Below are 13547 nucleotides of genomic sequence, written 5' to 3' on the forward strand. Positions count from 1 at the left end.
TGACCTAGGCTTGCAGATCCAGCCAAGCTGGCTGTACAGCAAGCTCCAGGGACCATCCTATCTCCAACTCCCCAGTGCGGAGATTACAAACTCACACCACCATGCCTGGCCTTTAAAGATGGGTTCTGGGCATCCAACACCTTGCAGATATGTTCCCCAGCTACTTATGAAATATACTTTTAAAATTATTTTTTATTTGTGTGTGTGTGTGTGTACACACGTATGCAAGTACATGTGGAAGACGGGGAAACACTGAGTGTCTAATTCAATGGCTCTCTCACTTTTTTAAAGATTTATTTTTATTATTTTTAATTTATGTGTATGTGTACGTGTAAGTTGCTACATGTGTGCTGGTGCTTGTGGAGGCCAGAAGATGGCATCAGATTGCTTGAAGCTGGGGTTGCAGGCAATTGTGAGCTGCCAGTATGGAAATTGAACCCAGGTGCTCTGGAAGAGTAGCAAAAGCTCTTACTCACTGAGCCAGCTCTCTGTCTTCTACCTTATGTCTTAGATAGGATCTCTCACTTATAGACTTGAACTCAGTGACTCGACTGGCTAGACTGATGGGCCAGTAAATCCCAGGGGTCCTCTTCATTCTGCCTCCCAGAGCCAGTAAATCCCAGGGGTCCTCTTGACTCCGCCTCCCCAGGGCCAGTAAATCCCAGGGGTCCTCTTGACTCCGCCTCCCCAGGGCCAGTAAATCCCAGGGGTCCTCTTGACTCCGCCTCCCCAGGGCCAGTAAATCCCAGGGGTCCTCTTGACTCCGCCTCCCCAGGGCCACAGTGTCCAACTTTCTAGAAGACACTTTTTAGAGAAATCGAAGCCATTCTAAAAGGAGAGCCATGAGATTGGAACATCTGCTACTGTAAACTTTAGGTTTTATTGTGCACATATAAAGCCCAAATTGACCCAGAGATTCACAGTAGTCCTTACCAAAATGCTGACAGGCTTTGTTGAGGTAGAGAAATGATGAGCTAAAATGTATATGGAAATGTCAAAAACTGAAAACAAGTCAGGCATGTGACACATGCCTTTAATTCCAGCACTTAAGACGCAGAGAGAGGCAGACAGATCTCTGTGAGTTCTAGGCCAGCTTGATCTACCTAGCAAGTTCCAGGACAGCCAGGGCTACATATAGAAGGACCCTGTCTCAAAACAACCACCCCCCCAAACAAACAAACAAACAAACAAACAAACAAGAAAGAGCCAAAATAATTTTGGAAAGAATAAATTTAGAGGATTTACAGTACTTAATCTCAAAGCTTACAATACAACTACAATATTTAAGACAACATGGCTTAGCTTAAATATAGAAACACATAGTAATGAGGGGGGAGGAATCCCCAAAATGAATAATGAGCATTTGTTCAGTTGGGCTATTTCCCACTAAGGTATCAAAGCGGTCCAATAGGAAGAGAACAGACTTGTCAACAGGCAGTGCTTGGACTAGTAGACATCACGTGCAAATCCATCATTAGATCCTCACCTCACACCAGAAGCAATCACTACCTCAAAGTAGATTAGAGACTAAAATAAAGGCTAAACCTATAGAACTTCTGGAATAAGGCATATGGTTTAGCTTGGACAACATTTTCTTAAACATAGTATTAAAGGGATGATCTATAAAATAAAAATGATAAGTTGGACTTTATCAAAATGAAAACCTTTCCCTCTCTACCTGACACCATTCAAATGAAGGTACAAGTTACAAACAAGCAGAAAACCCTCACAAATGTCTGTCTGACATTCAGATAGATGTGTAAAGAATTCTTATCGCTCAGTAAGAAAAGCCATCGGGAAGCAGAGCAAAAGCTCCAAGTAGACACCTCACCTCTGATCAGATACCTCACTGCAGAAGACAAAGGGGTCGCAATAAGCTCGTGAGAGCTGCTGACATTGTTGCTCTTCAGGTAAACACACAGTTAAAGGAGTGAGGTAACAAATTTATTACAATGGCTCTAATTAAAAATCTGACAGGATCTAGTGTTAAAGAGAATGGGAAAAAGCTGGACCCCTCAGTAATTGTTGGTGGAAGTGTAAAATGGAACTGCCACTTTGGAACAAGAGTTGACTGATTTCCTAAAAAACTAAACAAACTTAACCAATTCCTTCTCTATGAATCTCTGCAAAGGAATGAAAACATTCTCCATGGTTTATACATGAATGCTCATTTTCTATAGTGGCCCATAAGCGGCAACAGTCTGATGCCCCTAAGTTGGTGAATGGATCGGTGACATGTATGTAGCTCACAATACGATGGAATGACCACTGCACCTGAGGGCTGGAAGACGGCTCAGTTAGTAAAGTGCTTGCTTCACAAGTGTGGGTTTAGGTCCCTCCAAGCCGTACACCAAGGCAGACACAGTGGCTTTCACCTGTAACCCAGCAATGGTAAGGTGGGAGAAAGAGACAGGCAGAGCCCTAGAAGCTTGCACACTAGGTAGCCTAGCCTACAAGGTGAAGTTCCAGGCCATCGAGAGACCTCCTGAGGAATGGCTCCTAAGGAATGATACTCAAAATTGTCCTCTGACTTCCACTTGAATGCATACACATGTTCACATACATTCCTACTCACACAAGTACACACATGGACATGTGCACACAGGCATGCATGCATGCACATATGCACGCACACATAGAGGAATGCCCTTCTGATACATGCTACAGTGTAGGTGAACTTCAAAACCATCATATTGAAAGAAGTGAGACACACTAGATCACATGCACTGTGATTACATTTATACAAAATTTCTACTAAAAGAAAAGCTATAGAGACAGAACACCCGCAGTTGCCTGGGGCTAGGAGCAGGAATGGAGACTGTAATCAGTGAAGACATTTGAAGATTCAAAGGAATCGGCTACCAGGACCCATCAACCAGGCAGCTCAGAGACAGCGATGATACAAACGATGCCAGAGGGAGGCAGAAGGAAAAAGATGGGGAAGAAAGGTACAGTGTGTCCATGCCAACTCAGAGAATTCCTACCAAGCACTGTGCGTAACAACTGAAAACGTAAACCTAAAATAGAGAGGAAGGGGGAAATACCAAATGTCAACTGAAAACACCAACTCATCAGTCTTTAAACGTTCTCATTAGATCCAGGGTTTTGCTAGGAGAACATGGAGACACACAGGCTTCCTTCTTGGCGGGCAGATCTATAGCAGACATTGTCATCTCAATGAAAATGCGGGTGCCTGTAAGGTAATGGGCAATCCCTTCTCTTTTTTAATAGAAAGTTCTAGTAATACCTAAGAAAAGTCACAAATTATCCCAGTATGTCGCAGTCATTTTCTGGTCTTAGCTTGGCCTTTCCTTCTACAGTTTTAGGTGTTGGCTAAAAATATTTCTGCAGGACAAGAATGGAGAGGGGAATGGCAATAAAAAAAATTAAAAAAAAAAACAAACCAAACTAGTCCTGGAGAAGAGTAGGACCTCTGTCCCTCTTCTTCTAAAGTATTAATGTACTCGACACCTGAGCTAGGGAAGGCAGGAAGCAGGCTCATGAGGTTCGTTCTGGGAAAGAGCCAGAGCAGCAACGCCCACTGTGCGCACATCACTAAATCACCAAGACAGCTCCTGACAGTCTGGCAGGCTCCAAGGGCAACCCTGGGGTTCCTTCTTAACAGACAGAATGGGAATTCCTCTCTCCAGCACACTGCTGTCATTTCAATGGTCTACTCTTGAGACGTGCCAACGAAGGCCACACTAAATCTCGTGTGCCTCTATATTCAACTTTACCCCATGAGGTTTCAACTACATGCTTAAAGGCTTCAAAAAATAGGGTCTGGGAAGCTGCGGGGGCAAATGCCCTCAGGCACTAAAGCCAGGGAAATCCTTTCCCACTGTGGGAAGTCTACACAGTCCAGAAAGAATAGATGTCATTGGGGCCTGCTTGAAGCATTATAACAATGCCAGCATTATCATAGACACTATCCAAGCTCAGAGACAGGGTAGAGAGCAAAAGATTCCAGAAAATATACTCCATCTTGCTGGAGTCAAGGAAACTCTTTGATACTGTGGTAGTTTGAAGAAGGTCCCCAACAGACTTATGTATTTGAACACTTGGTCCCCAGTTGGCGGCATTGGGGAGTTAAGAACCTTTAGGAGGTAGAGCAATGTCTGAGGAACTGTGTTACTAGAGTGGGCTTTGAGGGTTCATAGCCTCATCTGACTTCCTGCTTGCACTCTCTGCTTCCTGTGTGTGGTTGAGATGTGATCTCTCAGCGTCTTGTTTTTGCCAGCATGACTTCCTCAGCATTATGGACATCTAGCCTTCCGGAACAGAAAGCCAAAAGAAACTCTTCCTGAAGCTGCTTTTTGTCATAGTGCTTTATCATAGCAACACAAAAGTAACTAATACACATACTCAACACCCTCCATCCTCCTTCAAAGAGAAACTGCTCAGGAGACCATCTAGCTGGCCTCAGCACACCTTGCTGTCCATATCTAAGAGGCGAGAGTGGAAGCCCAGTTCCAGGAAGCTGGTCCAGGCCACCTTTTCTTTTCATACCCTGCTCCCCTCAGCACATCACTCTGCGCCTCTGCTGCTGATAAATATACATTGTTTGAACTACTCTTTAGGAAGAAATGCGACCATGAGATAGGAAGCTACAAGCCATAGCTATCCCAGTCGAAAAGCCAGGCCCTGTTGAAGGAACAGATCTGTCCCCAAAGAAGACAGTGAAAAGTTCCTCCCCAAGCAGTATCTCTTAGTAAATGGAGGCAGACACAAACAAGAAAACAGAGCTAAGAAACTCCTGCTACTGCTTGAGAAGCTGACCTTGGACCAACTTTCAATTATCTGCTTCTGGAAACCTAATAAAGATAAAATGTCAATCATGTTACCAGACAGCATTGCTTACTATAGCGATGACCCCTGGTTAATACATCTGGACCAGGAGGAGTTGCAGAAACCTGATAGAGGTAATAGCTTTGGGTACCAACTGAGTGTATTGTCATTTACACTCCACAGACGCTACTGAAGGCTCTGAATGAAAATCCCAGGCCAGGCAGATAGCATACTTCCTCCATGCAGCCTCATCCCTATCCCTGAGCCTGACAGAAGAGGGACAGAAAGCAGCCCCGGACAGCCGAGGCCTGGGGAGAGAACACTGATGGGGTGATACATCCTGATGCTGTTCTCTTGACTCCCGTGCATCCATCTAGACTGGGGCCCTCTTCTAGTTTCCTTTCCGTTGCTGTGATAAAATACTCTGACCAAAAGCAACTTGGGTTGCAAACAGTTTATTTGTCTTACACTTCCAGGTCACAATCCATCACTGAGGAAAGTCAGGGTAGGAACTTAAACAGGAATTCAAGAATCTTCCTGGCTCACTCTCAGGCTCGCTCCCAGGCTCATGGTCAGCGAGCTTCCTTATATAGCCCAGACGGCCTGTCTGGAGATGGTGGTTCCCAGAGGGAACTAGGCTCTCCCTCATCTATCCAGACAATCCCTCACAGACATGGGTAGAGGCCAACATGACCAGGGTAATCTCTCAGTTGAGAGTCTCTCAGGTGACTAGAGCTGGGGTCAAGCTATAGCTGAAGCTAACTAGGACAGGAACCAAGTATCCTCTGCAACATTCTGATAGGCCAATATTCAACAGAACCAAAGGAGATCCTCCGAGAGGCACTGCTCATAGCGAGTTTGTTGCTGATTAAATAAATGCTGAAGAGAGGAGGAGAGCAGACAAAACAGGCTGGCTGGGTTGGACGCCATGCCTGTGAGGACCTTGTCCCCTATGCCTTCACCACACGTCATCAGTGACTAGTCACCGATGCATTTCAGGTTCTCTCACTCGCTCAGAAAAGGAAAGGAAACTCCCCCCAAACCATCAAATGTAGCGAAATTTCACTTGAAAATGGCTCAGTGCTGTAGCTATTTTAAGACATGATGATGGGATTCCTCTCTGAAAGCAAGGGGGTCTGTGTAGCTGCTTACCACCTTATTCCAGAGTCCAGAGCAGGAGCTGGTCAGCATTAGCCAAACAACTGACTGACACAACCCATCTGAAATTCAGTGACAGTGAGTGACACTTCTTCACCTACACCATCTACTCCTGGCATCATTTCTTCACATCATTCCTTCCATAGCACAGCTCAAGAACTGGTCTGCAAACACTGCCACTGATAATGTGAGCACTTTCCAGGGAAATCGAGCTCCAGTTATATCAAGAGTTATTAGGAAATGGTCCAAAAATATCAAGTTAACTTTGCTTTTTAGACACCACACTATATGATTTCCTTTTAAAGGATAATGTGTAAGACGAAAAGAAAGAAAAAACAGTATTACCCCTCACCCCCTTTTCTTAAAAGGTTTAGTCCATTTGCAATTATTTATTTTCCTGATGGAATGGAAATTCCACAGGGATCATTTGCTACCTGGACCCTAGTTCTTAACATATAAAGACCTGACAGATGAATAAATCAGTGAATGAACAAGCAGACAAGACACAGACACACACAGACACACAGACACACAGACACACACACACACACACACACACACCACTGCCCTATTAAAACTGAAAACACCCTACACAGATCCTATAGCAGTTCACCTTTCAGGGAATTCTGGTTGTTTGAGGGTAGGCAAAGGCAGTGGATAGCTGGGCAAACCCACTCACTCTGTGAGGTGCAATTAAACTGCCAGTGAGCTCAGCACCTCCCGACTTGGGAAGCCTGCGGTGACCCAGCCCACCCTTCTGGAGCCACAGACAGACCAGGCTGACTCCCCCAGCACTGATAAAGCTTTTGTGGCACTTAGTCTAAGTATTTGCAAAGCGCTGACGGTAAGCACCTGTGGCCATAGTTCATCCCAGAGAACAGCAGAGTCTGAGTTTCCGAATTAAAACTGACAAGGGCTCTTTTGTTCCCATCATCAAGTCTTGACGGCATGAAGGGATGAGGCAGACCCAAGCCCACACCTAAATAAAACAGAATTTGACCGGTTCTTTTTACTACATAAATAGTTACACCCATGGTGCTTTAAAAGTCCAATTTTCAATGCAAAAAGGCCATGCTCTCAGAGAACGGGCTATCAGTCTGAGTGGGGAGAGAATTATGGCCCCGTGTGAGCAGAAGGGCGGGTCTCCGCTGTGCCCCCAGTTAGCTATATGAATTTCTGGAAATGTGCAGGCTCCACAAAGCAGCAAATGACCCTGACCTGATCAGGATCGGTGCTTGGTACCAGAGGGCCATCTAGTGTGCTCTCGGCAGATGCCTGGAAACTACATGCGACTTCTCTGGAGGCAGAGCCTTGCTGGAGGAAGCATGGCACTGAGATTGGGCTTGGAGAGTTCACAGCTCAGGCCACTTCCAGTTACCCTCTCTGCTGACTGTTTAGGGTCAAAATGGAATCTCTCAGCTTCCTGCTCCAGCCACCTGCTGCCATGCCTCCCCTTACACTATGAACTTTCCTCTGGAACCATCAGCCAAATTAAACTCTTCCTTCTATAAGTTCTCTTGGCCCTGGTGTTTTATCACAGCAACAATAAAGCGAAAAACCCACCTGGCATGTGATCTCCCAGCACCTTCCTACCACCCATTCTGACAGCAGGAATTCTGGGGCAAGCAAATGTTAAGGGAAACTGCTTCCTCAGGTGGCGAACCACATGACATCACTTCCTCCTGCATCATTTATTTGTCCCTGGCTTTCCCAGTCCAGGTTCCTCTCTTGCCCCTACCTAGTCTTCAAGGTCACAGCATCTTCTGCTCCCTAAGCCAGTGCTCAACCTTTGCTCTTCTTTCCTAAGTGCTCAGAAACACTCAGCCGGCGACTGTTTCTCCTGAGGTCACAGAGCACACCTCACACTTTCCCTCCTGCCCCTGGTGGCTCCTCTGCCAGCTCTCCTCCTTGCCCTAGTCCCATTTCTTGCAGGTCCCTGAGCTGGCTCCCAGGCCAGGCCTCTCTTGTCACCCGCTGTTCTCATTGGTTCCACTATCTCTGGGCTTTGACTAACATCAACATGTTAAAACTCAAGCTTTATGACTTCAATTCAGGCCCTGTCTGTGTTTGTCCATTTTCCTTGCTGATGCTGCCCCTCAGGGTGTATATCAAACAGAACGATTGAAAAGCAAGCTCCCAAATCTGATTCTCTCCCTGTCCCCCTCTATCTAGCTCGGATGCCTTTTTATGCCTTCTATGTCTAGGCTACATTGAACTGAGCTAAACATTCTGCAAAGGTCAACAAGATTATCTGAGAACATTGCACCAGTTTGAAGCCCATGCTTAATAGAGATTAGTGATCTGTTTGCTCTCTGTAAAAACAGAACTCCAAAAGCTCTTGCACTGTAGCACCTCAGGGGAGCTCCAAATCTGCTACATCCATCCACGCTGCTTTCTTTGAGTCAAGGCCTCCCATGAAGAATGTGATTCACCTTAGCCAATGGTACAACCTAACAGGCCTGTCTCCCAAGTGCTAAGAGACATTTGCCTTCTCATGTCAACCAGTGCTTACCCTCCCTGCTTAAACCCATTCAGAAGCAGGGGAGCCACCGGGCACACTGGACACTGCTGACAAACGCAGCATCACCTGAAATGTCCTTGGCTACCCTGGGTTTACAACAGACTGTTGGATAGCCTGAAGCAAACGGCAGTGAATGACTGCCACGCCCCACCCTCACCCCTCACCACGCCAAGCTCTGGTATTCTAGCTCTGTGCAGTGATTCAGGGAGGGAAGTAACATTTCTCTCCTCCTCAGAGGGCTGACGAGTGAGACCATCCTCTGCCTTTGGCTGTGCTGTCCAGTGAGGACAGCAGCTCTTTCTCCACTACTGTCACCAACAGTGCTGTCCTGAGCAGTGACCTGCCTGGAGCAGCACTGGAGAGGAAGGTCCAGCTCCAACCCTGGCCAGGGAGCCCAGCGACCGAAAGATGCCACCACTCCAACTGACTCTGCCTAAATCTTGTCAGACTGTTAGCTGGTAGGTCACCTCAAATAGACAGACAGACAGGCAGGCAGGCAGGCAGGTAATTTTTTGGTGGAGGTGAAGCCAGGTTTTCTGCACCTACCACTGCTGAGTCACCACAGCCCAGACCCTTGTGTTTTCTGACAGAGTAGCACTATGTTGCTCAGACTGACCTTGAACTTGCAATCTTCCTATTGCAGTCTTTTGAGGGTGGGTTACAGGTATGCACCACCACCACACATACCTGGTAAAATGCTTTTATTCTTTTTTTTTTTCTTTTTGAGAGACAGGGTTTTCTGTGTAGCCCTGGCTGTCCTAGAACTCATTCTCTAGACCAGGCTGGCCTCATCCATTGCCTCTGCCTCCCAAGTACTGAGATTAAAGGTGTGTGCCACCACCACCAATGTTTTCATTTTTAATAGGCTTGTGGCTGCCACCTAGGGTGATCAGAGAAATAGATATGAAAGCTGGGTGAGTTCATCCTATGTCCAGCCATCTCCAAGGACTCCTGGAGAGGAAGGCCGGAAGTGACAGAGGCCTGGATGGCAGGCAACAGGGGAAGGGAGAGAGGGAAGGAACACACCACTAGAGCGGGGTGAGGGGAGAAAGAGGTGCACAAGGTGGCAGCGGAGATGAGTGGGACAGTGGTGTGAGGACCAGCGAAGACAAAGTCAAGGCAAGCTGGTCAGCATTAGACATGGGCAGGGCCAGAAGCTGCGCCTGCTCTCCAGTTCTCAGGAAGATGCTCGAGGACATTAGTTTGGTAGTCACCCCTGGAATGATGGGAATTATAAAAGGTAAGATCATCCCCATAGCTCAGCAGGTACGTAAGAATGACCCAGATGCTAGGTGTGGAGTGACTGAGTTTCTAAGATGCTTATCCATGTCTACTTCTCAAGGCCTAGCTCGTCTACACTGCATTCTCCTATCGCTGCAAACCACTCGGCTCATCCATGTAAGAAAAAGAAGAAATAAAGAGAGGTGACGAAAAGCAGTACACCAAAAGACAGAACTGCGGAAGGCCTGGAGCACAGGACAGCAGCTCCTCCACGTGTTCAACATCCAGGGACAGCTGAGCCCTCATGAGTAGCCCTGAGGTCCTGAGAAACCCACCAGTATGAGTCAGGCAGCCTAGGGCACTTGGAATGTTCAAAAACATTCTGAGGTTTCTACATCGACTCCCATCTCCACATACTTAGGAGCTCCCACACGTGTGGCCAAGGCCAGCCTTCGGACACTGCAGATGGGAGGAAGCCTCGGAGTACCTGGTCTGTAGAGCACAGAGAAGCACAAGGAAAGAAGAAGAAAGGCCACAAAGGTAAGCAGGCCCACACGGCTGCATCAAAGGGCACTCCCTTGAATGTTGGTAAAGTAAAATGCACTGGAAATGAGTCAGGATACAATCCACAGTGTGTAACCATGCAAACTTCTCAGTAGTACATTTTAGCTGTACCCAGTGAACAGCCAGCATTCCAGGGGATGAGGTCAGAGCCCGACAGTCCTGCTTCCAACCCACCTCCCCCAAACAGGCTTCAACAATCAAAATGAGCTATCCAACCCACATAGCCAATCTCACAGAAGGCATTTCCTGCAGATTCTACAGTGTAGAGGAACTGATTTGGTCCCTGGGATCCCTGATGGAACTGATTTCTCCCTTTGCATTTCCATATCAACACATCACCATCACCACAAGTTAGAGACAGAGAAGGCAAGGACTGGGGTTTCTTTGTGATGGCCACCATTTACTGTGAAAAGGAGAATCAACAGATGACTAGAAAAACATTCCCTGTCCCCTCCCTCTCCCTCCATTCACAGAAGCAGAGAAAAGAGACTAAAGGACATGCGTCACTGCACAGGAGATCTCAGTCAGTGGCAGATGAGATCAGATTTGAAAGCGCCTTTGTGCCAAAGCCATCAAGCTATCCAGACCTCGGGATGTTTGTTGTGGTCTTTGGCGAGTCGTGCTGAGCTGAACCAGTGAACTCTGGAGCAAAGGAAGCCTTTCTTCTCGAAGAGTTTAACACGATTTGGAATCTACAGATTTATTTTCAACAAATAGAAAAATGGGTGCATGTAGTAGCAAGCTTCCGGGCAGACCCCTTCTGAGAGCTACACCGCAAGGTTTAAATTAAAGGCCTTGAAAATGAAGAGAGGGCAGTTCCAATGTTCACTGTGTCAGAGGCTGGGACGTGGGTCCCCTCTGTCATTCAAAGCGCTTCTAGACTACTGCTCCTATAGGAAGGGACCGGCCTCTAGGGGCCTCCCATGCAAAGCCTAGGAGCTACAGAGAAACAGGTACCTACTGTTGGTCTTCATGCACATCTATCCTGCAGCACAAGGTCAAAACAAGGACAACTGAAGAGATGTGGACAGAATCAGCACATTTCTCACAAGAACAACACAAAAGGAAAACAGACGTCAATGTGTTAGTCATCCCCTCCATCCATGTTCTGCAACCTCTCCAACCTTCTCAAAGGCAATCGGGGGAGAAAGGTCCCGGCAGTCACACTCATGTGCAGAAAGGTCTTGGGACGGGAAAATCCATTTTTCTCAACTGTTCAACTACTGAAAGGGATTTTGTGTGCTGAAGTTTCCTTGATGATATGGAGAGGAAGTGTCTGTCATTCATGTGGAGGAAGGACATCTAAGACATGGCTCCACCAGAACCACTAGCCCTGTCTTGGAGCTTCCTACTTGGAATTCATACTCACCCAAGTGTCCTCCTCCCTCCCCTCCCATCTTCAAACCTCACAGGAAGTCCGGGAGAGAGGACACAAATTGGAGAGAATTGGAAAACTAATGCTCATTATTTTCTCTAAAACATTCCAATTGTAGCACTGTGTGTGTGTGTGTGTGTGTGTGTGTGTGTGTGTGTGTGTGTACAGATCTATTCCTCTGTTGCACTCTACCTTGTTTCTTGAGACACTGACTATCACTGAATTTGGAGCTCACTATTGAGGCTAGACTGGCTGCAGCTAGTCCCTGAGCTCCACCTGTCTCCACTCCCCAGCACTGGGATCTTTAGGCAAGGCTGTCACGTCTGGATTTATGTGTAGATTTGGATCCTCATGCTTTTGGGGCAAGCACTGTACCTGATGAGCCATCTTCCCAGTTCTGTAACTCATATTTAAAATCACCTGTTCTCACAACTGAACCAGAGATAGCATATTAAAAGACTATTTTCCTTCTTAGGAAGTGGATTAAAAAGACAACAAGAAGAAAGCAAGCTTACCCATTTTTGAAATAGAGGACATGGGCTCTCTGAAGTCCTGTTTCTAGGAAAAAACCTAGTTCTTGATCGTGGGGAGCAGGGCCAGGCTTAGGGCTTCTGTTCTGAATATTAGTTAGTATTACCTAGAAGGGGAGAGAATTGGAAAACTAATCAAATACAGATCAATGCCTACTTCCTGCAAACCCTAGCTCCAAACACACTGTAAGACTTGAACAACCAACTTCCTCTGGTAAAGCAGGTGCAGTGTCTGAGTGTAAGCAGGAGCAGCAGAGGATGACTTCCACCACAGGGGCAATCTGGGCAGCCCTGAAGAAGGCTGGCTAGGAGAGCTCAGAGCATGGTGTCAACCAAATCATCAGAGTCAGGTCTCAGCCAAGAGCAGAAAGTCATTGTCTACCAATGGCTCTGGTCAGGCAGGCAGGTGTAGTCCTTCTTCGGGAGCCAACAAGTAACACAACTGCTATTAGCTGGAGTTCACCAGAAGACAAACTCCCATGCTGCAGGGCTCAGGTGGGGAGGCTGAGTGGCACTCATCTACCCTCAAAGAGCGAGCTGAAGAAATACCCCTCACTCCCTTTCCCCTTAAGCACGGCCTTGGGCCATGGATACCTTGCACCACAGACAACCAGGTTGAAAAGATTTAAATCTTTAGTTCTGTAAAAAACAGAACTGAAAAGGCTGCTAACTCATCAGGCGAGCGACTTGCGAGCCGAGTTCAGAGTAAACTGTAAACACACATTAGCGAACAAAGCACGTCTCAGAGAGGATCAGACTCGCTGCACACTTAAAAACCACACAGGTGCTCTGCAAACACACTGCTCCAGTTTTCTGGAAGTCAGCAGTTCCTTAAAAGACCCAAACTCAAACATCCTAAAGGTTTTGAATTTACTCTCCAAAGATAATTGAAGGAACGGCTGGCTCTCTCACCTAGAACTTTCCTCTGCATACAAAGGAGAGAACATGCCACCGCTGGAGGACGAAATCCAGATGGCTGCATCTCCACCACATCCCAGCACTTTGTCAGAAGTCCCTGGCTCCTCCCCACCCACCTCTGTCGTGTCCCCTCCTGCATGGAAGGCATCTCCACTCCACTGCAGGCTTCTCCTCCTCGAGTGTGTCAAGTCACAGGGTCACAGAGATGCACAGAGTCATGTCCTAGACTCCCCCATTCTCTCTTATGTCTATCTTGAGATAATAGCATCCATTTCTATGAGCTTCAAAACTCATTGGCATGTGACCAACTCCCTAGTTTAATTTCTCTTCCAGTTCTTCCTCTGGTTTCCAGACTCATGGAACAACTAGGCAACTTGCAAGTACAACACTGAAACTTTCCAAATTACCCTTCATGTTCTTTTGACAATGGCCTTTACTTCTGAAATGCTGTATTATTCAAAAGCAAAAATAT

General features: G+C 46.8%; 1 protein-coding gene across 1 annotated transcript in view; it reads right to left on the bottom strand.

The window, feature by feature from the left end:
* Positions 1–13547, bottom strand: part of Ttc7b (tetratricopeptide repeat domain 7B) — a 115990-nt gene that overhangs the window by 33156 nt on the left and 69287 nt on the right. The window contains exon 5 of the mRNA XM_059279164.1: positions 12143–12264. Within this exon, the coding sequence (XP_059135147.1) occupies positions 12143–12264 (122 nt within the window). The remainder of the gene's footprint in view (positions 1–12142; positions 12265–13547) is intronic.

Source organism: Peromyscus eremicus, chromosome 14 (assembly GCF_949786415.1).
Source record: "Peromyscus eremicus chromosome 14, PerEre_H2_v1, whole genome shotgun sequence".
In the NCBI taxonomy this organism is placed as follows: domain Eukaryota; kingdom Metazoa; phylum Chordata; class Mammalia; order Rodentia; family Cricetidae; genus Peromyscus; species Peromyscus eremicus.